The sequence below is a fragment of the Erpetoichthys calabaricus genome, chromosome 8, assembly GCF_900747795.2.
Source record: "Erpetoichthys calabaricus chromosome 8, fErpCal1.3, whole genome shotgun sequence".
Taxonomy (NCBI): domain Eukaryota; kingdom Metazoa; phylum Chordata; class Cladistia; order Polypteriformes; family Polypteridae; genus Erpetoichthys; species Erpetoichthys calabaricus.
This window is the reverse complement of record NC_041401.2, coordinates 49,428,307-49,454,037: the sequence shown is the minus strand read 5'-3', so window position 1 is coordinate 49,454,037 and position 25,731 is coordinate 49,428,307. Positions and strand designations below refer to the sequence as shown.

The 25,731-nt window shown below is 39.6% G+C and overlaps 1 protein-coding gene across 1 annotated transcript in view; it reads left to right on the top strand.

Moving 5' to 3' along the window:
• Positions 1-4,191: 4,191 nt before the first annotated feature.
• Positions 4,192-25,731, top strand: part of lrp1bb (low density lipoprotein receptor-related protein 1Bb) — a 2,167,948-nt gene continuing 2,146,408 nt past the window's right edge. Inside the window, exon 1 of the mRNA XM_051931086.1 lies at positions 4,192-4,471. Within this exon, the coding sequence (XP_051787046.1) occupies positions 4,351-4,471 (121 nt within the window). The 5' untranslated portion in view covers positions 4,192-4,350. The remainder of the gene's footprint in view (positions 4,472-25,731) is intronic.

Genomic DNA, 25,731 nt, shown 5'->3' with positions numbered 1-25,731 from the left:
GCATCCCAGGAGGTTGCATTTTGGCAAACAAAATACTGTACTCTGCTTTCATCCAGAAGCCAAACACCTCTTATAACACCTGTTACATGTGTACGCCAAATACCATTTTGAATAAAAAAATTAAAATATGATGTGAAGAAATTTGCAACAAAAAATCTATAGCAACCTGAAGTTAATGAAATTGTTAACACCTATTCAAGTATGGCAGTAACTACAACATAAGACTTTTGAAATCTTCTTCATTCGGTGCAGGGTCATGGGGGAGGCTACAGCCCATCTGCCAGCATCAAAAGCAAGGAAGGGAACAGCTTTGGATGGGGTGTCAGTCCAATGCGGAGCCCCCACACCACCTAGGTGGGCCACTTAACAGTCTCTGAGTAATCTCTTTAAGAAGTGAATGAAAGTACAGAGTACAAGGACAATTCTCTTACAAACAGAACACGCAAACTCTACATGGGCCCAGTGGGTAGAGGACTTGTGAGGGAGCATGTTAACTTTGGTAATGTCATGATGCCCAATAAATACAATCGCACAGAGAATAAGGCATGTTTAGGGAAGCAACTTTTATTTGATGTGCGTTTTCTGCAAGCATATTCCTTCTGAAATTATCAGCTGCCTTCATAGCCTTTCATTCATTTTAAAAATCCATTTAATCGCATTCTAACACTGTGAAGGGCCAGTGCTTAATATGGTATCACTTGGCACATAGCAGGAATCAACCCTGGACTGGGCAACAGTTCACCACATACAGTATGCACATACACCCACACTGTTCCAGGTCAGAGACCACACTCAGCTTAAGACACATATCATTTGGATATAAGGGGAAAACTGAAATAACCATAACAAATAAAAAAAAAAAAATCACACACAGACACATGGAGAGCTTGCACACTCCACACGGGCTGCAATCTGAGCTTGTTTTCTTGGATCTGTAAGGCAGCGCTGATAAACTCTGCACTACTGTGCTATCTCTGCCTTTAAAGTACCTTTTCAATCACTGGAACACAAGGCTGCTGTTCTTTGGGTTTAACAACCCTGAAACAGTAATACATACACATTCCATCTCATTTTATTTTTCATTTGTAACTGTAAAATGCACATACAAGTCCCAAAGTCGAATATAAAATAATAAACATTAAAAACAATTTTTGTCATTTTTGTGGAAAGAACAATAATTTATAATGGATTCAGAAAGTACTCCGATCCTTTTACTTTCTGCACACTTTATAGTGTTGTAGATTTAATTTTAAATGGATACATTTGACATTTTTGCTCATCAATTTACACTCAATGACCAATAATGACAATGTGAAAAATTACTTCAGAAAAGTTTGCAGATTTGTTCAAAATCAACAACTGAAATCTCTCATTATATGAGTACTCAGAGCATTTACTGTGGCATTTCAAATTGTGGTCAACTGCATCTTGTTTGCTTTAATTATCTTTGGGATGTGGCTAGAGCATGATTGGAGTCCATCTGTGGCAAACTGAATTGATTGGACATCATTTAGAAAGACAGCTGTGTATATAAGGTCAAACAGGGCAAAAATCAAGCCATGAACTTGCTGTAGACTATCTGTGATAAAAATAAGGGGCAAGGCAAGACAAGGCAAGGAAAGAACAGAACATCATTACTAAAGGTTTTAAGTGTTCTTAGGAGCTCAGTGGCCTCAATAATTGTGAAACTGCAGAAGTCTGAAACTACCAGTTTCAGGTAAACTGAGTAACAGGGCAAGAATGGCCTTTGTTAGGAGAGCAAGAGCCCAACAGTCACTCTACCAAAGCTCTTTCTGCTGAGATGGGGGAACCTGTTGGAAGGATGACCATCTCAGCAGCACTCCATCAATCTGCTTGGAATTTGTCAAATGGTATTTAAAGGACTCTGAAAGCATGAGAGAAAAGATTCTCTGGTCTCATGAGACAAAAATTGAATTGTTTATGCACAACTCCAAGCACCATGTCTAGCAAAGGCCAGATACTGCTTATCACCTGCCTAATACTATCCCTACAGTAGCATCATGCCGTGGTTTGGGGGCTTCTCAGGCATAGGAAGACTGGTCAGAATTGAGGGAATGTAGCCAAATACAAAAGGTCCTTGAAGAAAACATGCTCTGTAGTGCATGCAACTTCAGGCTGGGGTGATGGTTCACCACAACAATGACCAGAAGCACACAACCAAGACAATGATGGACTGACCTTAGGACAAGTCTCTAACTGTCCTTGAGTGGACCAGATTTAAATGCCTATATAATATCTGTTGAGAGACCAAACAATGGCAGTTCACAGATGCTTCCAAGCCAGTCTGTTGCAGCTTGAGAGGATCTGCAAGGGTGACTGAGAGAAACTGCTCAAATTAAGGTATGGAAAGCTTGTAGAGACTTACCTAAGAAGACTCAGTGCTGTAAATGCTGCCAAAGGGGTTTCTATAAAACACTGGATTACATGTCTGCATACTTATATGAATGAGCAATTTCAGTTTCTGATTTTTAATAAATTTGCAAATGTTTCTGAAAATATGTTTATAGTTTATCATTAATGATGTAGATTGATCAGCAAAAGTACCTATTTAAAACAAAATTTACAGCACCATAAAATGGAAGGGGTCTGAATACATTCTAAATTCACTATGTTTTTATTTCTAAACATGGAGTAATGTTTGCTTAAAGCAGGTGACAGCATTTATCTTCTCTGTTTAACAGGTGTCTGCTGCAGTGGCCCTTCTCTCGTGTGTCTTTTGCTGCTACAAATGGCTCTATCTCTAACTTACTGCAGCATTGTCTGGAATAAGAAAGTCATTGAAATGAAATGGATAATAACTAAAAGCATAAATCTATAACAAAATGTAAGTATTGTTTCATATTTAACAGGAAGGGAAATTGTACTGGGAAAACAAATGAAGGCTTCTAACTGGGTAAAAAATGTACTGATGCCTAAAGCTAAATGGACACAGAACTAACAGACTAATAATAACCAGACAGAAATCAGTCTCTAGTGGCAATTTTGATTTTGAAAAAATAAATGTTTCTAAAGGCATTGAAAAAAAATAAACTCAAGTGAATTGTTCTGTTCAAATCCATGGAGGGACCTCATGCGTAAATAATATGGTTTCCAAAACATTAAAAAATAGAGAAATATACTATTTGAGTAAGTTCAATAATGCAGCTGTTAAGTGGGTGCATAGGAGGTTATGGCAGCCCCACAGAAAACATACCAACAGAGCTTTTCAAAATAATTGTCCCATAATATATTACAATAGGAAGACACCGTAATCCGTATATATTGGTGAATATACAAAACATACAAAAGAAATCAAGACAAACTCCCAACAAATTAAAGAAATAAATAAAATACCGATTGACAGTCAAAAAAGTGTCCTGTACAAGCCGAGAAGGCTAAGCTCATCTTCAAAGTGCATAACCTCAACCTGAAGCCGAACCTTACTGTAATCAGACACATGCGCTAATTGATATGACAAAACGAGCAGTATCGATCAGGAGTCTACAAAGTACGACGGCCCCCCCAACCCCCCCCCCCCCCCCCCCCCACATACAGCCCCCCCATCCCCGTCCTCCAGTCCCCCTCTCCCGACTTTGGTCTTATGTACACCGTAAATTCATATACAGACCATACGCGTTTTCTATGCATAGGTATACAACACATAAAGGCATCACAACTGATTCATGGCAGAAGCATACAGTATTTAGTTTTTTTTGGTGTCTAGCGATTTTTTAAATTTTAATTGGCACATTTGCCAAAGAAAAAAAAAAGACTCAAATATTTTTTTCTATATGTTTTAATAAAAGCTTTCAGAAAAAGTCTCGATTAGATTACCCAAAGACTTATCTGTCTGCTCCCCGCTGAACAACTGCGATACAAAATCGTTTTGCTTTCAGTTCTTACGGATGTGCCACCGTTTTGTTAAATGTCTTTTACTTGGTAATGGGTGTGATCTATGAGGACATCAAAGATGTGTACGGCAGATCCAGTGATTAATCAGTATATTCTCATCATCTGGCATCTTTGGCTGCCCCTCCGCTGTGATGCAAGATCAGACGTACTCTGCATTGAAAAGTCAAGACACACTCCTCTCAAACCACCCCCCCCGCCCCCGACTTCGCTTCTCTCTCTCTCTCTCTCTCTCTCCCTCACTCTCTCTCTTCCCATCTCTCTCTCTCTCTCTCTCACACACACACACTCACCCGCACAAATAGAGTCTCCCATGCACATACACCTACAAATCCTGCTGAAAGCAGGGGAGAAGGAAGGCTGGCTCATTTAGCAGAAGAATTTCAATTGACGTGTCTAAATTACGCCGTTAGACTCCAGGCTGGCTGCCGACTTGTACGAATGAGCAGTGAAGCAGCCCGGAGTCTTCATTCCGCAACGATGTCTGAGTTTATTTTAGCCTTATTAACCATATCAGGATTATTTCCTACTGCTAACGTGCTGACAGTGGGAGCTGAACAAGGTAAGAGTGCTTTATGTGCTAGAGGGGAGAGGGATTAAGCAAGGGGCTGTTACAAACTTACAGCGCAGCCTTGATATTGCCGCCGACTTGGGCAAGCTCTGCTGCTTTCGGGTGTCAGTGATGGGGACTTAGAGGTGTTACCGAGCCGTGTTGATTTGGTCCAGTTCTTGGTTTTGTCTGAATTCTGGTCAGCTTGCGATTGCTCAGCGATTGGTGCAATGGACTGTGCAAAACTGCCCTCTTCCACGCTAGTGTGTCTTCTGATTTGTAAGGATGCTTTTTTGATCTGATGTGCAAAGCTGAAGAAGTCATCGCACTTTGAGCGACCGTGCAGGTGCACGCTATCATTCCGCTAGGCGTTTAGGGTGCAGGAAGTACGGAGAGGTTTGCTTTGTACAACATACCTCCGGAGTTTCAAGGGGCTTCGCAATGTAAAACGATCCTTCTGCGGATTTCATGGTACTGTAATGTGGCAGTAAAGAAGCGAGCTTCATCATTTAAAATGCGCTTCCTTGACCCTGGCACGGATCATTGGGCAGCTTTATCCATGTGGTCCTGTGTATAATGACGACGGTGATAATTGCACTCTAAACATTTTCTGTTGTTTGTTTTGGACCAGCACGTGCTGTGCAAAATAATGTGCCCTTCAATAAAGCCAGTCAGTCATTCAGTCGGGAGAAGCGAGCTAATGCCAGCTTCTCAATATGTAAGGAGAACGGTACCCCGTTCGAAAATTTTATTTGCACCATCTGTCTTTCTGAATTTTACTTCTGTGCTACATATTAGTGTATTAGTACTAGATCTGAAGATTGTATTATCATCACAGCGGGGCAGGAAACGTTAGGCATCAACAGTGTTTTTTTTAAATGTTAAAAAAAGGAACACATCTGTGCAGGCTTTGTAAGGTCTTGATAAATCAGTAACATCAGAAGTACTAGTTTTCCAGCATTTGGAAGCAGGAGAGCATATTTAAGCATCTGTTTCTGGAGAAAAGGTACCAGACATTTTCTCCTTGAAATGTAATTTTAACAGCTCCCAGAAAAATGTGATTTTTTTAGTTATAGCTTTCCAGATTGTAACTTGGTGTAGTACTTGAATGTCTAGGGTATAACACCGTTCAGTTTTGGGTTACATGCAAAGTTAGGGATTTGAATCCCAAAATAAATGCAGCTCTGGTTTAATTAAGTAACTTAATCACCAATAAGTAGCTGATCCTTATAGTAATAATGGTGATGGTAAGTTTGTATACTGCACACAAAGTTTTCAAGCTTCATAATGAATCGGATTAACAAAACCCACCTTTTGTCATAAAGAAAAAGCATGCATTAGGAAAACATTGATCTACACAATGATTATTAATAAAAAACAGAAAATGTGGAAAAACTACTGAGAATAAGCGGAAGATGATACAGTGCACAACATCAGAGCTTTTCAGTTTTAGATTAATCTCTGCATTTAAATGCTACACCAATCTTTCCTCTAAACAGCATACTCGTTCTGCATGGGCTTAATCAATAATTTTGATAGAATCTATTATTGCTGTAACTAGACTGAAAAGGAAAACAGTTGTTTCTGATGTGTCTTATTTAATGATGTGGATGTATTGAGAAGTAAATGGCTGAATACCTCATTTAGGCAATAAAGATAAAAAGCATACGCATTAAAGCAGATGACAGTCATTGATAAAAGAAAAAAAAAAGACCTCTTCTAACTATGGAAGTCATCTATTACACATTTTATAATGTTCATTTCAAGACTGACTCTTTTTCAGTATTACTAAAATGCTTTCACGTTTTGTTTGGATATTTTTTGTATACTTGTGCAAGACCATATGCTGCTATGAGTAAATGCTGCCGTAATATTGACTGAGAACAAGAACAGACAGCTTTCGACTTCATCTGTTGAAAGTAAATGCTGTAACATGCCCCACCGAGGTTGATAAAGATATTAAACTACCATAACATCTTCAGGAGTCTTTAAGTCGCAAGAAAGCTCGTGTACATTTGATTAACACATTCGCTGGTCTGCTGGTGTTCACATTTTGAAGTATTTATGCCAAATTGAAGTTTGCTTTAAGAAAATAACATCCAGAAAGTTAACAGAATGTCAGGATTTGCACTTTAAATGCCCTTCTAGTAATGTCTAAATTGCAGCACACTGCCTCGGTATTGATTGTGTCAGTATGGATTAAAGATGATAATCAAGTGAAACCTATATCTTGATAGCAAAATGTATGGATTGAACAATGCACACAATTCAGTATATATTAAGGTACGCAACATTCATTAATCTTTGCTCGCTGTTATCCAGCTCCTCTTTAGGATATCAGTTTCAGTATATATTAGTATGGAGATGAAGATGCAGGGAACTGGCTCTCTGTTTTCCTTCACATTTCTTTTACTGTTTTATTGATGTGCTTGACCTCCCCAGCAGGTAGCGTGGTTTATATGTTGACTAAGGACCTGCACTGTAAGCTAGCTGGTCGTTCAGTCCTCACCTCTCACTCACTATGTGACCCTCGGCAAGTCACTTAAAATTCCCGCTATAAAAAAATCCACATAAGTGATTGTATTTAATCTCTGTGATGGTAAGCAAGGTGCCTTGTGTTTGGGATAGCAGTATCTGAAGTAAAGGTTTTCGGGTTAGACCCAGTCTAGACTCAGTCATGTATATTACTATTATGGGTAGTATGAAAGCTTGGTTTGGTCTTCACAAGATTTGTAAAGCACCAATGACCACCCTTTAGAATGATGGCAGCCTACAAGGCTTCGATTAGTTATTTACTGCTGTGTAGCCAGACCATAACAAAGGCTTTGCTTGTGTTATTTAACAGTATGTGAGTAATAGATGCACAAAACAAGCCCTTAAATTATCTGCAGTAAATTGTGAGCTGTGTTTGTTTCTTCGGTTCTTAGTAGAAGCCCTCCATTTAATTCTCCTTGTATTCTTTATTAACTCCAGCAATCCCTAAAACTGTGCATCTCTGGAATGTGATATGTTATGCTGCTTTACATTCTGAATGCATTTAATAAAAGTTAGCAATTATAAGTTGTTAACATGTTAGCAATGCTGTCTTGCACTTTTCTATCCATAACTGTGCTGGTTTTAGAATGCGTACGGACCAAGTTGAGTTCTGCCAGTTCTTAAACACTTTGGTATCCATTGCTTTATCGTCATGTCAGTTCTTCCTCAAAGGTTCCCATGTGAACCGTAGATGTACTGTGTTCAATCTCCATGGCGTACATGTCTTAAAAAAAAAGAAGTTGGAGAGTCATGCCGATCCTTTACACTCAGTAACATGGCAGTCGTCTCAGCCCAGAGTTACTTGTGCAGAGATGTTAACATTGTTACAGTTGAGGGGGGGGTGCTATATTGGAGATTACCAGGGTGAATGTAATCAGCCTCTCATTATGAGTTTGGCTGGGATAAGGGCCAACAGGCCGTGGCTCTTGGGGAGTTAAGTTTGGTGTCCTTGTTTCAGTTGTTTATTTCATAATCAGTGAAACATTTACCATAATTCACATTGAAGTTAATAAGCTGAATACAGTATGTGTTTGGAGTTTAATTAATGGAATTTTGGCCTACTTCACCCATGTGTTCTGCAAAAATGGTGAGAAAACTAGACATTTGTGAGAGTAAAGGGGTGGATTTTTAATATTCATACACTGTAACTGTGGCTTTAAATTGTAAATGCTCTCAATAAAACCTTTTTTTTTTTACTTTGGCATTCATAAAACAGCTGCTGTTAACCGATGGATTGTTCAAAATATTCATCTTCACAAACGTGAGCTATTTTTTATTTCCAGGGTGATGGTCTTGCATAGCTTTGAGCCCCAGTCCTATTGTATGTAGATTAGGTTGGTCAGGAAGAGACAGTATAATAGAATCATACTTGTGGAAAGAATGGTATGCTATAATTTATTCACAATAATTTGTAGAGTTACTCCAGTGTCCTCCTACAGTTCAAAGATGTGCAGGTTAGATGGACTGACAGTGCTGAATTGGCCCCTGATGTGTGTGTGTGTGTGTGTTCATCCTGTGATGGGCTGACATCCTGTCCAGGGATTGTTCCTGCTTTGCACCCAGTGCTTGCTGGGATAGGCACCAGCTTGCCCACTACCATGCTCTGAATTACCAGGTTTAGAAAACTGATGGATGGTTTAAGTCGAGAGTCCTACAGGTAGAAGATATTTTGACTAACTAACCCATGAGTCCATGACACAATACTGGATCTCTGAAAAGGTGGCAAATATTACAGTGTTTACAATATCAGAGAGTGTGAGACACATTATAGAGACATATGTGTTAAAATGTGTTCAAACATCTAAATGTCTGCACTATATTTGCCCTTACCCAAGCAAGCGTTCAGCTTTATTGAAGATTGATGAGCTTCATTAGCTCATTTGTGATGTACAGATATCCTGTGCAGGGTGTTTTCTGTATTGCACTCAACGCTGCCACAACAGTTTATCAGATTAACCAGATTTAAGAGTGCATGTATTATTAGCTCATTTAGTGAGATAAAAGGGGGGCCCTGCCAAGTCTTCAGTGAGCTCAAAGTCATAAACTAAAGTTTAAAGGCATATATCTTTGAAAATAATCACAAAAGTAATATTGATTTTCTCATTAAGAAAAAAAAAAACAAAACTGAACGTGAACTGTAAACTGCTCCCCCTAGACAGTTCATCAGACTCATGCAGCAGTCACAGTGCTTTGGTGCAATTCTGCCATCCTTAAAATCCATAGCTAGCTCTGTACTACTACTACTACTACTACTACTGCTACAAATGGTGCTCAGATCAAGACCTATTAAGGTATGACATTAGCTTTAAGAAAAGATAATTGAATTTTATTCTGAAGTTAAACAGATATTATACTTTGAAATCCCGGTCATCTATTTCATGATCTCATATTTTAATGGAACATACTGTATGAGTGTACGTGCTGGTTGGTCCTGCTGAACTGTCTGCAAATGTTAAATATAGCTTTAAAAACAAAGCGGAGTGTGATCTCTGGTGTCTGTGCCGGTGGTCTCTTGGTATGGTCATAAAGAGGACTGTGCTCTGTGAACATCCTGTTCAATACATTGGCAGCAGAAAGCCTCCAACACAGTAAATAGAACAACTTACTGCTCTGGCTCGACTGAAGTCTGTCTGTAGGTACAAAACATGCTGCAGCAGGGGTGATAACCTCCTGTCGCCTTGTCAATCTGAAACTGCAGAGAAGGTAAAATAAAATGAGAGCTGTGTACTAGCAATGTATTGTATGCTTATAAGCAAAAAGAAAATGAAGAATAAAATACAACATAAACCCGTCTAAGTAGTATGTTCTCAAAGACTATTTCTCACTTGGGTTTGTAGCCAGCAATTTCAGAGTTAAAAATAACACAAAATGAGTCATTTATTTATGTTCATTTGTTCATAGTAATGTGGAGGGAATGCAGATGTTTCTTTACCAGAACAGGTTGTACCATGGAGTTTTCCTGATTTTTGACAGTTGCTAGTGAATGCTTTAGCTGGAGTTTGCTGGATTTTAAAGTGGCAACGACTACCTCATTTGTTATTGCAGGTGTGCGTTCCTTTTTTAAATTCAGAAGTCCTTTTATTAGTACAGGAGTCTGTAGCTGAGACTTCGGGGCAGAATTCAGAACAGTTGCCTGCTTGTGCAGTTATCATTCATGAAGCAGTTCACAAACTTGGGCTGCTAATAATAAGATGTGACGGCCACCATATGTTTGCATTTGTTTTCATACAGCAAGGAGTGAAAGAGAAATTGCTGAGGCACTTTTGGTTTGGTTTGTCGGTTCGGACCCATATGCTGTCTCTCTTATTGCAGATCTGCCTGAATGTTTTGAAGAATGCTGAAATTTAGGCTTTTTGTAAGATGGTGACAGTTCAGTTTTAAACTTTTTCAGTGTCTTGTGGGACACACTGTGTCACAGATCAGTGCTAATTCACAATTTCAGGAAGTGGAATTTGGGCTTTATACTGTTTTAATGCTAACATCATTGGTTATTTTATTTGATTATACAGTATTTCTTGTTAATGTATAGGTTATGTGAAATATAACATTTCTGAAAATGTTCTGTTGAATGACAGCGAGAATGCATGTTTGAGAATGTTATAATAGTTTGCTTCTGCTTCATGCTTTTCATGATTTTGGATTGGGTTTGGCATGTTGTAGGATATTATGTTACAAAAGAGAGAGAAAACAGAAATGTTTACTATAAGATTGTGATGAAAGTGATTGATCACTATACAGCCAGTCCAGACAATAGTGGTGTAAAGATTGTGATGTCAGTTACTGTGTAGAAAAAGAAACACAGGGACAGGAAATCAACCTTGTGTCACATAAGCTTAATTGTTCTCTGAAGTATTATGGTGTTAGAGTGCAGCTTGTCTTGTAGGGCCAGATGTGATTCTTAAGCAAGAACACATAATCTGAGGACAACTTACTAAAAAGTTTGTAGTGCTGTGGAAATCTCTCTGCCGACATGGATTCTTTCTAAAAACCTGTCTCCAATTTCCTCCTATCCGTCTACTGTAAATTTACAGGGTTTCAGTGTTCCATTTCTGCCCATGTAGGAGACAAATTCATAAAATAGTTAAGGAAAGATGGAGAGAGTAAAATAAACTGAACAAAAGACCTGACAATGTGGAAAAAACAGAATGAAAGGTGGGGGTTGATTTGTTTTCACTCCTATTTTTTTTTTTGCAAAAATTGATCTATTTGTATGGAATGATTACAATAAAATCAATAAAGTTATATAAAAAAAGAAAGGTAAAACTTCATTTATCAGTTCAAAAGCTTAGGTTTCTGAAGGTAAATGATTAATTTGACTATTGCTTCATTACACAACGGAACAGCAGCAAATAGTGTTAGGGGAGAAGCATTGTGGTCTCTCTCTTTCACTCTCGCTCTCTGTCTTTCTCTCTCTCTATATATATCTATTATAATAAAAAATCTTGGAAGGAGACGAGACGTGATTGTCTCAGAGACACTTTCACGTCCCGCAAGACGAGTCTTCGTGCCAAGCGATGTAACCACTCCCGGGGCCGGAAGCCCTGTGAGACAAGAGCTTATGCAAAGAGATTTGGAAAAGTCCTGCGTGTTTATGTCAGACACATTTCTTGTAGAGAGAAAGAAACGATATTCACTCACGGGCAGTTATACATTGTATTGTCACGATGTAATTCCAAACACGGAATCAAAATTCAATGCGCTATTGATGAAAAGGTAAAAGCAAAAAGAGATCAAATATATCAGCATTTCTCAAACTGTGGGGAAGTAACAAAAAAGGGGATGTGAAGATGTGAAAAAAAGAAAATAAGAATCGAAAATATGAAAAATACATCTATTGAAACCAAAACAAATTAATTTAAACTACATTCTGATACTAGAAAAATAAATATAGTGTTAGATAAATGTCAATAAAAATTAAGTAGGTATAATAAAATATGCATCTATGATATATCATTAATTAAAAAAGAACAAATTGGTATTAGTGGGCTCCTTTCAAAAAATGTTAAGGGGGCGCGATTAAAACTGTTATGAAAACTATGATCGCAAATACTTAAAGGTTGAGAAATGCTGAAATATATGGACATAGGTGATATGACAGAAGTGCACCGCGCGAGATGCAGATCACACGGCACGGCAGCAGCAGCCAGCAGCTGATCGAGCAAAGAGGAGGTAAAAAAAAACTGTTTGTGTTTCCCATTGTATCACTTTTTAAGAGGAGGTGTTGGAAGAGCGATCGCGTCTACTTGGGGTGTGTTCAGCCCTCCTCTTCACAATGCGAGCAGCAGAGGTGCAAAGTGGTTGGCGCATAGCGCAGGTGGAGGGGGAAGGGGTTTGTGGGCGAGCGAAGCGATATATGCATTAATAATATATATGCATTTAATATAATATATACATTAATGTTAACTTTGTCCATTTAGACATGTAGGGAGACACTGGGTGCTGTGCAGTCATGTCTGTGCTTCTGCTGGAGTGGTGTCAGTGTCGTGAGGCATATTTACCATTTTACCAGTGGTACTTTTCACCTCCTTTTTACTGAATCTGAAGGCACACTATTTGGTTCAAATGCATATTTTACAGTTTTATCTTTTTGCAGATAAGTCCTCAAATTGACAGCGGCTGAATCATCGTAAGTTAGAGTGACAGCCACCACAGTTGGCAGCAGTTCACTTTTACCACTAACCCACTAACCCAGTGATGTCTTTGAATGCCAAAGTATCATTTGGTTTTATAGAAAGGTTTTTTTTTTCCTTTGCAACATTTTTAACACGTTGTATGTTCTCAGCACACAACAGACACATTTATATGTTTAACAGAGGTCTTTTTAGATAGATAGATAGATAGATAGATACTTTTAGGATACTTTTCAGCTGTAGAAGTTTATCCATCATGACCACAGGCTTGCCGTCTGTCAGGCCAAGTTAACAGGCATGCTGTTATTCCCTGTTGTTTAAATCGCAGTCCCCAATCTAAGCGCTGCCTTCATGAGACTTTGCATTGGTTTAGAAATTTCAAAATGAGTGAACCATGTAATTGCTCCCACCAACGTTTAAGCCAAATTTACACACGGTTGTCTCCAGACAGATATTCTGAGAAACTATGGTATAGCCGTGTCAGTGTGAATTTATGTGTTAATAAAAAAATTATGAAAAGTTCATCCCTTTCTGAAAAAATATTAAAAAAAAAAACATAATATTTTGTCTGTTAAGCATTTATGCTGGTGTGGCCTAGAATTCAAAATGATAAAAACATATAACGTATTTGTGAGAAAGACTTGAAGCAATATTAGTATAGTGGGAATGGTAATGAAACGTGGCCCGTTTATCAGAGAAGAGTAAAAGAACTGTTCAGAGAATGTGAGAACCATGGCAGTGAACTACTTTTGTATCTCCTGTTTTTTTAGTGTAATACAACACAAAGAGATCGAAGTGGATACAAGGAAGAGGTTTAGCATTCTTTTTTTTCTGATTGAGTCGCAGTAAGGGACACTGCACTAGTGTTGGCTTTAGAGAAATTGGAGTTTCCAGCCTGGCTATCAGCATATCTTTGGAATGTGGAAAAAGCCAGAAAAGGCTAGAAAGGCAACGTCAGTGGCTTCCCAGACAGAAATCAAACTGGGGTCAAAATACAGTGAGTTCTTATTGTTGCCCAGCATTCCATCTGTCTTTAAACCAGTAAATATTAAATATTGAAATTAATATAATTTTGAAAAGGGCTTACTTTCTTTTCTGTTTTTTCATATTGGTTGGGAGGTAATTCGTAGCCTGTGCTTTATAGAGGTCTATGGTGTTAATGCAGCTATTAATTATTTAAAATATACTTTACATATCTTACTGTACAAACAGATTGTCTGTGACTGGAACAGAGAAAACAGCCTAGCAGTGTGAGTGAAGCATTGGTGCCTATTCAGGAACTTGATTGTGCACACTAAGGCTAAAAAAAGAATGTCCTGCAATAGCCTAAGTAACTGATGTGAATTTGGAAGTCCATTAGGTTATCGGCTCTTTATTGTGGCAGTTTTTGGCAGTTCTTCAGTGTTTTATGGATGTTCACAGTGTCAATCTATCCCCTGCCTCCAGCGGATATAACTTATTTACCAGTTGTTCAGAGCCGTTATTAGAAGGTTAGCTTAGGTGTTATGCTTCTATGAAGAAGTTTAAAAATGGGTTGCATCTCTCTGGTGTAATGTTCTGAAGTCAGTGGTGCCCTCATTCTTTGGAAAGAACAAAGAAGGACTTTGGAATATGCTTAACAGAACCTTTGTAATAGAGGGTAAGGATTTTTAGTGTAATTGTATAATTGATTGATTACACACTTTTCACTGACTCAGTTCTTTACATTTTTCATACCCTTAGAACAAAGACACATTATCTGTCTTCAATGTAGAATTGTTCTACTACCACAGAGGTTGCGGTTAATTCACTCACACCATTAGCAAGCCACTTTAAGTAATATTAATTATTTCATGAAATGGCCAACAGAAACATTTTCTCTGTTGGAAAAAAAAGAATCTGATTTATTTTAATATATTCTATGCTGAAAAGATGCCTCTCAAAAATAAAACAAGTGTTTTGCATAGTTAAATTGATAGGAATGAAAAGTACTATACTAGAGACAGATGAAGGAAGGGAAAACAAAAATACACAAATAAACTGAAAGGACCCAAAACTCATTGCCTCTCAGTTGCCTGATTCCACAGATAACGAAGCCTTTTTTAGTGGGTGAGGTGGTTTGCCCACTTACCCCCCTAACAGAACAGTATTAAAGCCCTCTGCTTTCCCTAATGGCTCACTCTTTCTGTCTTCCAGTTGAACTGTTGTCCATTAATCCTGACTTTATACTTAATTAGCCTATTAACTTGAGGTTGCATTAAGCTCTATCCCATGGTCGGTTCTGGCAAAGCCCCAGAATATCTGATTGGGTCACTTGCTCACAGGATAACCAGACTACATAGAGCTTCTTCTGGAGACCTGCACCCTTGAATCTTCTGTAGGTTGCTCAGGAAACCCCATCAAGTGCTGGACCATCTGCCCTCTAGACCCCTAAGTGGATATGACACATTTACACTGTGAGTGCAAAAGAGGGTAGACTGGCAGTGCTCCTCTGACTGGGTCCCAGTTTATATACCCGCAGGGTTGCTTGGAATTTATAGTACGGGAGGGAAATCCTGTCAAGGTTCTTAGGTGCCACCAGGGGGGAAAGGGAAACATCTGTGTAACCCAGAAGTGCTTCCATCCTGCAGTGTTGTGGTACTGGAAGAGCTCCTGGTTCCAAGATAAAAGGCGTTGGAGTCAGGAGGTAGATGGCAAGACTTGCCTGGAGGAAAGTGGAGGAAATACTGTATTGGATTGTGCTTGTGATTACTGGTATTGGAAGAAGAATCTGTGAAAGGTATTTACTGAAATAACATACACTTCATTTGTACCCTTGACTTTCTTTCTTTCTTTCTTTCTTTCTTTCTTTCTTTCTTTCGTTCTTTCTTTCTTTCTTTCTTTCTTTCTTTCTTTCTTTTTTTTTTTCTTTCTTTCTTTCTTTCTTTCTTTCTTTCTTTTTATTATGTTGTTGTGTATGTTTGCCTGAAACTCCTCTGGGACAATCCACAAATACAGAGCATACCATTAACCTTGGCAGTGGCCAGCTGCTGACATAAAAATATAAGAAATAAAAAAAAACGGAAAAAGATCATTGAGTCCATCAAGCTCGTTTGTTTAGCTAATAGCTAAGCTGTCCCATTAGCTTATGCAGATATTTGTTAAAAGTTGTCAAAGTTCTGCTTCAGCTACATGTCTCAGTAGGTTGTTGCAGATTCCTCTTTTTTCTGTAAAGAAGTTGTGCTGCTGCAGCAGCCGTGTTGATATTAGTTCTGGTATATTCCTAACCCCCCCTTTTTTAATACGATACATATTGGTATGTCCCTAGCCCCCTCTTTGCTACTGACACTGCTTTAGTCTTAGTGTTGCCTCTCGCCATATTTTATTTTATGTTAACGAAATTCAGGTTGTCAATGGTTATCACATCCTAATACTTTGTAAGACTTCTTGCCAGAAACCTTCATTAAAGTATACAGATTCTGAGCCTTGACCTTCATGGTGAGTAAAGCTATCTATCCACGTTCACTACAACCAGTGAGACAACGCACACCCCGTACAGACTGGGTCTTTTGGAAAGAAGCCTTGCTAACATGGTATTCAGGGAGGGAATAGAAGGGCTTCCTCGCTTCTGTCCTAATGCACTTCTCCTTGCTGGTGCATTTTTCTGTAATGTCAAAAGCTGGTATGGTCATTAGTCCCATACCACTGCAGTTACCATCCCAGCTAAGTCACTACAAATATTGAACAATGAACAACATTATAGTACAAGATTAGTGGCTTTTAGACTGCTTTAAATTACTAAGCCAATGAAATCTGTCTAAAGACTCCTTCTTTGTATCACCAAGACTAGTGTGATTTCTGCATTCAAGAATTGGCACTCAGATGATCCCAGATATATTTGTGTCCTTTAACTATCATCCCAACCCCTAAGGCAATATCAACATCATATTTTACTATTCTCAAAATGATACTGGCTAAAATGTCTTTAACATTCCATCTAAATCAGCTTTATGTTTTTTTTTTTTTACTATTGAAATATCGAAACATTAAAATTTCTTTCTGTATTGTTTCTGTGCTACCGCCACTTCAAAGCCAATTGCCCTGATAAGTCTTCAAAGCCTTTTTAAAGTTATTCTATATATTTTATATATGGGGGTTTTATCTAGTATAGACAATACAACAAATGTTTCGTTCTGAGCCTCCACCCTCCTAAACAACACAGTTTAGATGAGAACTGCTTGAATCAAAACCTTTTAAAATGATAATTTTCTTGCAATCTCACCTGAGTTTATTTTAATAATCAATTTACTGGTATCTAGTTTCAGATAACAGCAATTGAATCACACCATTCTTTCTGCAATTCATTCATGCATTTTAAGTCTGGTTTATCTGTAATGAAATTCTGCTTGTGGTTTGAAATATATTTTAACTTGGCTGTATTTTTTAATTTGTTATTTAGCTAAGGAGAGTACAATCGGTTTATATCTCTTTTAAGGATTAGTAATTTTTCTTTAGTTTCCATTTTACAGTAGATTATTTTAATAGCCCTGGGTCACATTTTCTTCTTAGAACAACACACAAGGACAAATCTTTCTTTAGTCCTGTTCACAGTGTTTGCTGTAACAGTCTGATAGAGCTCTGAATGTGAACTGTCTTGCTACTTAAGTATTACTAGTCTCTTTTAACCATTGAGAATTTTATTAGAATATGGCATTATTTCAAGAATGATTAGCAAGCCTCTTTTATTGGTAGGAAATGTTTTTAGTGGTTAAGACTTTGGACTTCAAACACCAAGGATGTTGATTCAAATCCTGCACAAACAAAACAAATGCCACCTATTCATTCTCAAATGTTGTAAGTTGTCTTGGACAATGGCCTCAACCAAATAAATAATAATCCTTTTGGGTAACACTTCAGAATATTTTACTTACTTCTATGCAAGAATACCTTAACAAATGCTTTGTTTGGTCTTTGTAAGAATTAATGGTCACCAGTATCTTTATTATAGTAAATACCTTTAGTCAATCTATTAAGCTCCTACCCATCAATCCATCCATCCATCCTTTATCCAACCCGCTATACCCTAACTACAGGGTCACGGGGGTCTGCTGGAGCCAATCCCAGCCAACACAGGGCGCAAGGCAGGAAACAAACCCCGGGCAAAGGGCTCCAGCCCACCGTAGTAGGCTCTTACTGCTATGCAAAAAGGCCTTAAGAAAGGATTTGCTTGTTTTATTTAGCCATAAACAACTAATGTGTGTGTTACAGACATCCCTTAAAGCCACTGTTCAAAAGTGTTGCCTTATTTTGTTGAAAACTACCAGAGTTCTAATTAAGAATTGAAAAATGTGCTTTCAATGGTGTATATACAGTTTATATCTTCTACTAGTGTGAGTTTAGGAATACACAAAAACGGGCCAGCTAGATAGATAGATAGATAGATACTTTATTAATCCCAATGGGAAATTCACATTCTTCAGCAGCAGCATACTGATACAATAAATAATATTAAATTAAAGAATGATAATAATACAGGTGAAAAAAAACAGACAATAACTATGTATAATGTTAAATATTAACGTTTACCCCCCCCGGTGGAATTAAAGAGTCGCATAGTTTGGGGGAGGAACGATCTCCTCAATCTGTCTGTGGAGCAGGACAGTGACAGCAGTCTGTCACTGAAGCTGCTCTTCTGTCTGGAGATGACATTATTTAGTGGATGCAGTGGATTCTCCATAATTGATAGGAGCCTGCTGAGCGCCCTTCGCTCTGCCACAGATGTTAAACTGTCCAGCTCCATGCCAACAATAGAGCCTGCCTTCCTCACCAGTTTGTCCAGGCGTGAGGCGTCTTTCCTCTTAATGCTGCCTCCCCAGCACACCACTGCGTAGAAGAGGGCGCTCGCCACAACTGTTTGATAGAACATCTGCAGCATCTTATTGCAGATGTTGAAGGAAGCCAGCCTTCTAAGGAAGTATAACCGGCTTTGTCCTTTCTTGCACAGAGCATCAGTATTGGCAGTCCAGTCTAATTTATCATCCAGCTGCACTCCCAGATATTTATAGGTCTGCACCATCTGCACACAGTCACCTTTGATGATCACTGGGTCTATGAGGGGTCTGGGCCTCCTAAAATCCACCACCAGCTCCTTGGTTTTGCTGGTGTTCAGGTGTAGGTGGTTTGAGTCGGACCATTTAACAAAGTCATTGATTAGGTCCCTATGCTCCTCCTCCTGCCCATTCCTGATACAGCCCACGATAGCAGTGTCATCAGCGAACTTTTGCACATGGCAGGACTCCGAGTTGTATTGGAAGTCCGATGTATATAGGCTGAACAGGACCGGAGAAAGTACAGTCCCTTGTGGCGCTCCTGTGTTGCTGACCACAATGTCAGACCTGCAGTTCCCAAGACGCACATACTGAGGTCTGTCTTTAAGATAGTCCACGATCCATGCCACTAGGTATGAATCTAATCCCATCTCTGTCAGCTTGTCCCTAAGGAGCAGAGGTTGGATTGTGTTGAAGGCGCTAGAGAAGTCTAGAAACATAATTCTTACAGCACCACTGCCTCTGTCCAAGTGAGAGAGGGATCGGTGTAGCATATAGATGATGGCATCTTCCGCTCCCACCTTCTCCTGATATGCAAACTGCAGAGGGTCAAGGGCGTGTTGAACCTGTGGCCTAAGGTGGTGAAGCAGCAGCCTCTCCATGGTCTTCATCACATGTGATGTCAGAGCAACAGGCCGAAAGTCATTCAGCTCACTAGGACGTGATACCTTTGGGACTGGGGTGATACAAGATGTTTTCCAAAGCCTCGGGACTCTCCCCTGTTCCAGGCTCAGGTTGAAGATGCGCTGTAGAGGACCCCCCAGCTCCGATGCACAGACCTTCAGCAGTCGTGGTGATACTCCATCTGGACCTGCTGCTTTGCTGGCACGAAGTCTCCTCAGCTCTCTGCTCACTTGCGCTGTTGTAATTATGGGTGGGGATGTCTTTCCTATGCTGGTATCAGCAGAAGGATGTGTAGAGGGTGCAGTACTCCGAGGTGAGAGTGAGAGTGGGTTAGGGTGGTCAAACCTGTTAAAAAAGTTGTTCATTTGGTTTGCTCTCTTCACGTCTCTCTCAATGGTGGTACCCCGCTTCGAGCTGCAGCCAGTGATGATCTTCATCCCATCCCACACTTCCTTCATGCTGTTATTCTGCAACTTCTGCTCCAGCTTTCTCCTGTACTCCTCCTTCGCCGCCCTGAGTTGGACTCGGAGTTCCTTCTGCACGCGCTTGAGCTCATGCTGATCACCGTCTTTAAAGGCCCTTTTCTTCTGGTTCAAAAGGCCCTTGATGTCACTTGTAATCCATGGCTTGTTGTTAGCATAGCAGCGTACTGTTCTTACAGTGCACATACTGGGAGAATGCAGGTAATGTTTTGTCCAGCGTCACATGGTTAAAGTCTCCAGCGATTAGCACAAGCGCCTCAGGGTGCTGCGTTTGTAACTTAGCAACAGCGGAATGGATGATGTCACTCGCTGACTCCACGTCTGCCCGAGGAGGAATGTATACAATAACAACAATGACATGTCCAAACTCTCTGGGCAAATAGTAGGGACGTAAACTTACGGCCAACAGTTCGATATCCCTGCAGCAAGTGGAGATTTTGACGTTAACATGTCCAGAGTGACACCACCGTGTATTAACATAGAGAGCGAGTCCTCCTCCTTTGTGCTTACCACAGGTACTTGCATCTCTGTCCGCTCTAACTGTGCTAAACCCGGGTAGCTCCACGTTGGCATCTGGGATGGTGTTATTTAGCCAGGTTTCGCAAAAACACAACAAACTGCATTCTCTGTAGGTCCTTACATTTTTCACCAGCACAGCCAGTTCGTCGATCTTATTTGAGATTGAGTTTACATTCCCCAGAATCACAGAAGGCACCGAAGGCTTGAAACGCCACTTTCTCGCAAGCCGCTTCTTTTTTAGCTTAGTGCCGGCTCTGCTGCCACAATATCGCCTTCTTACCTCGTCGGGTAAATATGGAACCACACCGGCACTGGCATCTCTCATTAATGACAGTATAGAATCAACAAAACACAAACACAAAATTACTTCAACAAAATCCATAATGTCACTGTGGCTTGTGTTATATACTGTATGTGGCATTCAGAAACAAAAGTATGTGCACGGCTTTCTATGAAACATCAATTGCCTTCTGATTCCCTATGTGACCATGACCTAGTCTATTAATACATTTTCATTTTACTTTTATTGGAAGATGGAAACAATCACTGCTTAGCTCATCAAAGTTTGTTTGTCAGTCTAGCAAGGAATTACAGAATAATCACAGTATAACTTAAAATGAACAGGAAGAAACAACATAAGCGCAAAATAAATTGATTCCCATATCTTAGTTTTTTTAAACATCATCCTTTCTCTCACCTTGAAGCTTTTGAATAACACTCAAAACCAATGAAACAGACACACTCCAAGCACACATTATGCAGTGGCCAGCACTCTTTTAGTGTCTGATGACACTTGTGTGCCAAGGAACAGTATCAGGTGTAGATAAGCTTTTAGCCGAGTTGGTGTTTCCTTTCCCAGGTCTAATGAAGTAAAAATATTGCTGTGTGTCAGAAGAGACATTGGAGAGACTGCATTATCTCGCTTGTGACAATGGGATCCAATGGCAGATGGTTCCTCTTATTCTGCAGTATGTGTCTGAGGCCAGTAAAGAGGTGCTTTTAGTATTTGACTTCAACAGTTTGACAATGTATTGGCAGTTATGGCCCCTCGTGAATTCCTTGGATTCTGTAAATGGAAGCAAAACAGTAAGAAGTATTATACATCTACACAAACCCTACATGTATGAGAGTTTCATCTTAATTCTTTGCAAGAAAATAAAAGCACTGATGCTTCACCAGGTGGTACTTAACTCAGATACTTCAAGGTATTTTCCAAAACCAAGACCATGTGTCCTGCATTATGTAGTGTAGATGCAATACTTAAGTAGAGAACATAAATGTAGGTGACAGGTTAGAAACCATGATGTATTCTTCAGCACTGCACTGAAGTCAAATTGGTAGCCTCATTGAGAAAACATTCACTGCATTACATTTGGAATGTCTCTTGCATTCATTGGTCTTTAAGTGAGTGAGCCCTAACCCCATCCTTCATCTCTCAATTGTGTTTATTTGTCTATCATTCAGTAGAAGATGAAGTTCTTATACTTGGGTGTCTCCAGGCCCATCCATTATTAGATCCAGCTTTTCCATTTCACTCTAAAGTGGATTTGAGTTGATTGAAAAATGGATGAACAGACCTAACCAGTTCAGCACCATGGAGAGCTTCCGTCTCTACAGTATTTAACTTCTGTGTGTCAGGCAGGAACCAGTTTCAGACTTGAGGACTTCTTCCAGCTCTCTCTGATAATCAGGCATTCTTATTACGTTACTGGATCACCTACCAAGCACTTACACAAAGCAGACCAGTCACGTACAGTATGTATGTTAATGTATATTTAGTAGTAGGACATTCAAATTGTATCACTCATTAGCAGCTCCTACTTTATGTTCCCACACTAGCATATACACCGATCAGCAACATTAAAACCTCTGACAGGTGAAGTGAGTAACACTGATTATCTCTTTGCAATGGCACCTGTTGAAGGGTGGGATATAATAGGCCATAAGTGAACATACAGTTTTCGAAGATGATGTGTTGAAAGCAAGAACAATGGGTAACCGTAAGGATCTGAGCATCTTTGACAAGGGCCAAATTGTGATGGCTAGATGACTGGGTCAGAGCATCTCCAGAATGGCAGGTCTTGTGGGATATTCCTGGCATGAAGTAGATAGTACTGACCAAAACTGGTCCAAGAAAGGACAACCGGTGAACAAGCAATAGGGTCATGGGCAACCAAGGCTTGTAGATGTGTGTAAATAGTGAAATTAGCCCATCAGAAAAGCAACTGTAGCACAACTTGCTGAAAAACATAATGCTGCATAGCTGTGGACCAGTCAGTGTGTTCATGCTAACCCCTATCCACTGTTGAAAGCACCTTATAAGAAGTACTTGAATGTCAGACCCTGACCATGGAGAAATGGAAAAAGGTAGCCTGGTCTGATGAGTCATGTTATATTTTCGATCATGTGGACGGCTGGGTGCGTGTGCACCATTTACTTGAGGTGCAGCAGGATGCACTGTGGGGAAAAAGGGCAGGCCATCAGAGCAAGTGTGATGCTCTGGGTAGTGTTCTGCTGGGAAACCTCGGGTCTTGGCATTCACATTGATGTTACTATGACATGTTCCACCTACCTAAAGATTGTTGCAGACCATGTACATCCCTTCATGGCAACAGTGTTGTCTGATGGCAGTGGCCTCTTTCAACAGGATAATGTGCCCTGTCACCCTACAAAAATTGTTCAGGAATGGTTTCAGGGACATTGCAAAGAGTTCTTGGGTCTCTAGATTCCCCAGATCTCAATCCAATCAAGCATATGTGGAATGTGCTGGAAAAATAAGTCTGATCCATGGAGGCACCATACGGGTGCCAGATACCACATAACACCTTCATGGACATGGACTTCCACTTTGTGGGGTCTATACCTTGATAGGTGAGAGCTGTTTTGGTGGTATGAATGAGACCTACACAATATTAGGCAGATGGTTTGGTGTACAGTATGTGATTATCTTGATAATTATACACTTATACGCTACTTTCCCTCACATAGTTGTTAATGAACTTGGCATTTTTGCAAAATAGTTTTGTGTAAAAGCTATGCTGTCTCAGACATCAAATGTTATCTTCTTCCAAGCTCAAATGAGGTAATACACATCCAGTCCAGCCATATTTAATGACTATCCTGTTACTTTTTTTAAATTTACCTATATGTACAACAAATTTCAGCTAGTGAAGACGTCACAGATGACTCCGTCAATATGTCTGTAAATAAATATTTAGAATCATACATAGCTCAATGCATACATACATACATAATCCGCTGAAGAGCTAGGCTAAGTGAATGATCATGCGAAATGTTCACTGCTAATGAGCTGTGTAAGACCATACCAACCACCCACCTAACATAAGCTTTTTTATGCATAATTGTACACGCATTCTAATAAACCATTTAACAACAAGTATAATTTAGTTTTTTTTTTTTTTTTAATTAACGGATTCAAAACAAACGTGAAGAGGCATACAATGTACTTACATATAATTTCTGGATTGTGTATAATATATTTGTGTGAACATAACTAAAAAAGTTTTTTCAGAAAACCCACTAAACACTAAATCAAAGTCTTGACCCTTTGGCAGGATGTTCCCTAGGAGTCTGAAAATGTTTGAAGTTTTAATTCACTGGTAAGCACCTTGTTCATTCCATGTCTTATGCGATACAACAGTAAATGGTAAATTTAATCAATAAACAGTCATCAATGTTAAACTGTGATTTATACTTGAAAAGGTTTCACAGACAGACTGGATAACAGACTTCTACACAGCCTTATTGAAATTTGAATTTGTGTTGATGTAAAGGTTGAACTGAAGATAAATCAGGCCAGACTTTTCACATGTTTAATTAGGTCTTGTAGCTAATATTTAATTTAAAAAATAAATGGATCATTTTAGGAATAGCAAATAAAAAAACAGAAAACGTTTCATGCTTTGGTTGCTGTTTGTGTCTAAAGCAGAGCAAATCAGAGGTTTGGCATGAAGTAAAATTAGCTGCTCCTGTAATATTCCTTAGAAGGTTTCTTTGTTGCATAGTGCAGAATTAACCGCGGTCTACAGTGAGCTAACAGAAGATTCTCAGGATTTTATTGTTTAAATGTGCAGAATATGAGAAGGAGAGAAAAGAATTTCAATAATATTACATATATAATTGAACACTGGCAATATAAACCATAAGAAACACCGATAGCACTGTGTAGATTGTGATTTCACTCCAAAACGGATAGACAGATGTGCTTTATAGACCTCTGGAGAGGAATTCACATGCAATGGTTAGAGGTGTGTCTGGACAGCAGACTATGGAGAAGGTAGACAGCATTACCTATAACAGCCTCTAATTTTGCCATATTTCTCTTTTCTACTGCTGCCTTCAGTTAGTGATGGTTCTTTCCTCTAGCACAGGGGTACTAATCACGGTCCCGGAGGGTCTCAGTGGCTACAGGTTTTCATTCCAGCCAGTTTCCTAATTAGAACTCAGTCCCAGATGACAATAAAACTTGGTATTCAACCAAATGCCTTGTTAGCACTTATATTCATTACTGACAAATTTTAGTTACATTGTAGATCAGAGGTCTTCAGTTAAAGTTCTGAAAGTCCACAGTGGCTACAGGTTTTCACCTCAGCCTTAATTCTTAATTAGAACCCATTTATTTACTACTAGGCTCTGCATCGGTCTGTCGTGGTGAAAAAGGAGCTGAGCCATAAGGCAAATCTCTCAATTTACCAGTCGATCTATGTTCCTACCCTCACCTATGGTCATGAGCTATAGGTAGTGACCGAAAGAACGAGATCGCGAACACAAGCGGCTGAAATGAGTTTTCTCCGCAGGGTGTCTGGGCTCTCCCTTAAAGATAGGGTGAGAAGCTCAATCATCCGGGAGGGGCTCAGAGTAGAGCCGCTGCTTCTCCGCATCGAGAGGAGTCAGATGAGGTGGCTCGGGCATCTGATCAGGATGCCTCCTGGACGCCTCCCTGGTGAGGTGTTCCGGGCACGTCCAACCGGGAAGAGGCCCCCGGGAAAACCCAGGACACGCTGGAGGGACTATGTCTCTCGGCTGGCCTGGGAACACCTTGGGATTCTCCCGGAAGAGCTAGAAGAAGTGGCCGGGGAGAGGGAAGTCTGGGCATCTCTGCTCAAGCTGCTGCCCCCGCGACCCAACCTCGGATAAGCAGAAGAGGATGGATGGATGGATGGATGGATGGATGGATGGATGGATGGATGGATGGATGGATGGATGGATGGATTATTTACTACTAAATCAATACATTTTTGGTCTCAATTTTAGTCATCTGGCCTGGTACAATTCAGAACCCTTAATTACCTACTTTAGTTTTAGCACCTGCAAGTTTTAATTGCTGTCTGTTTTCTTAACCAGACATTAGTTAATAATGAACTGCAGATAACCAGTAAACCAGCAGCTCTCCAGCT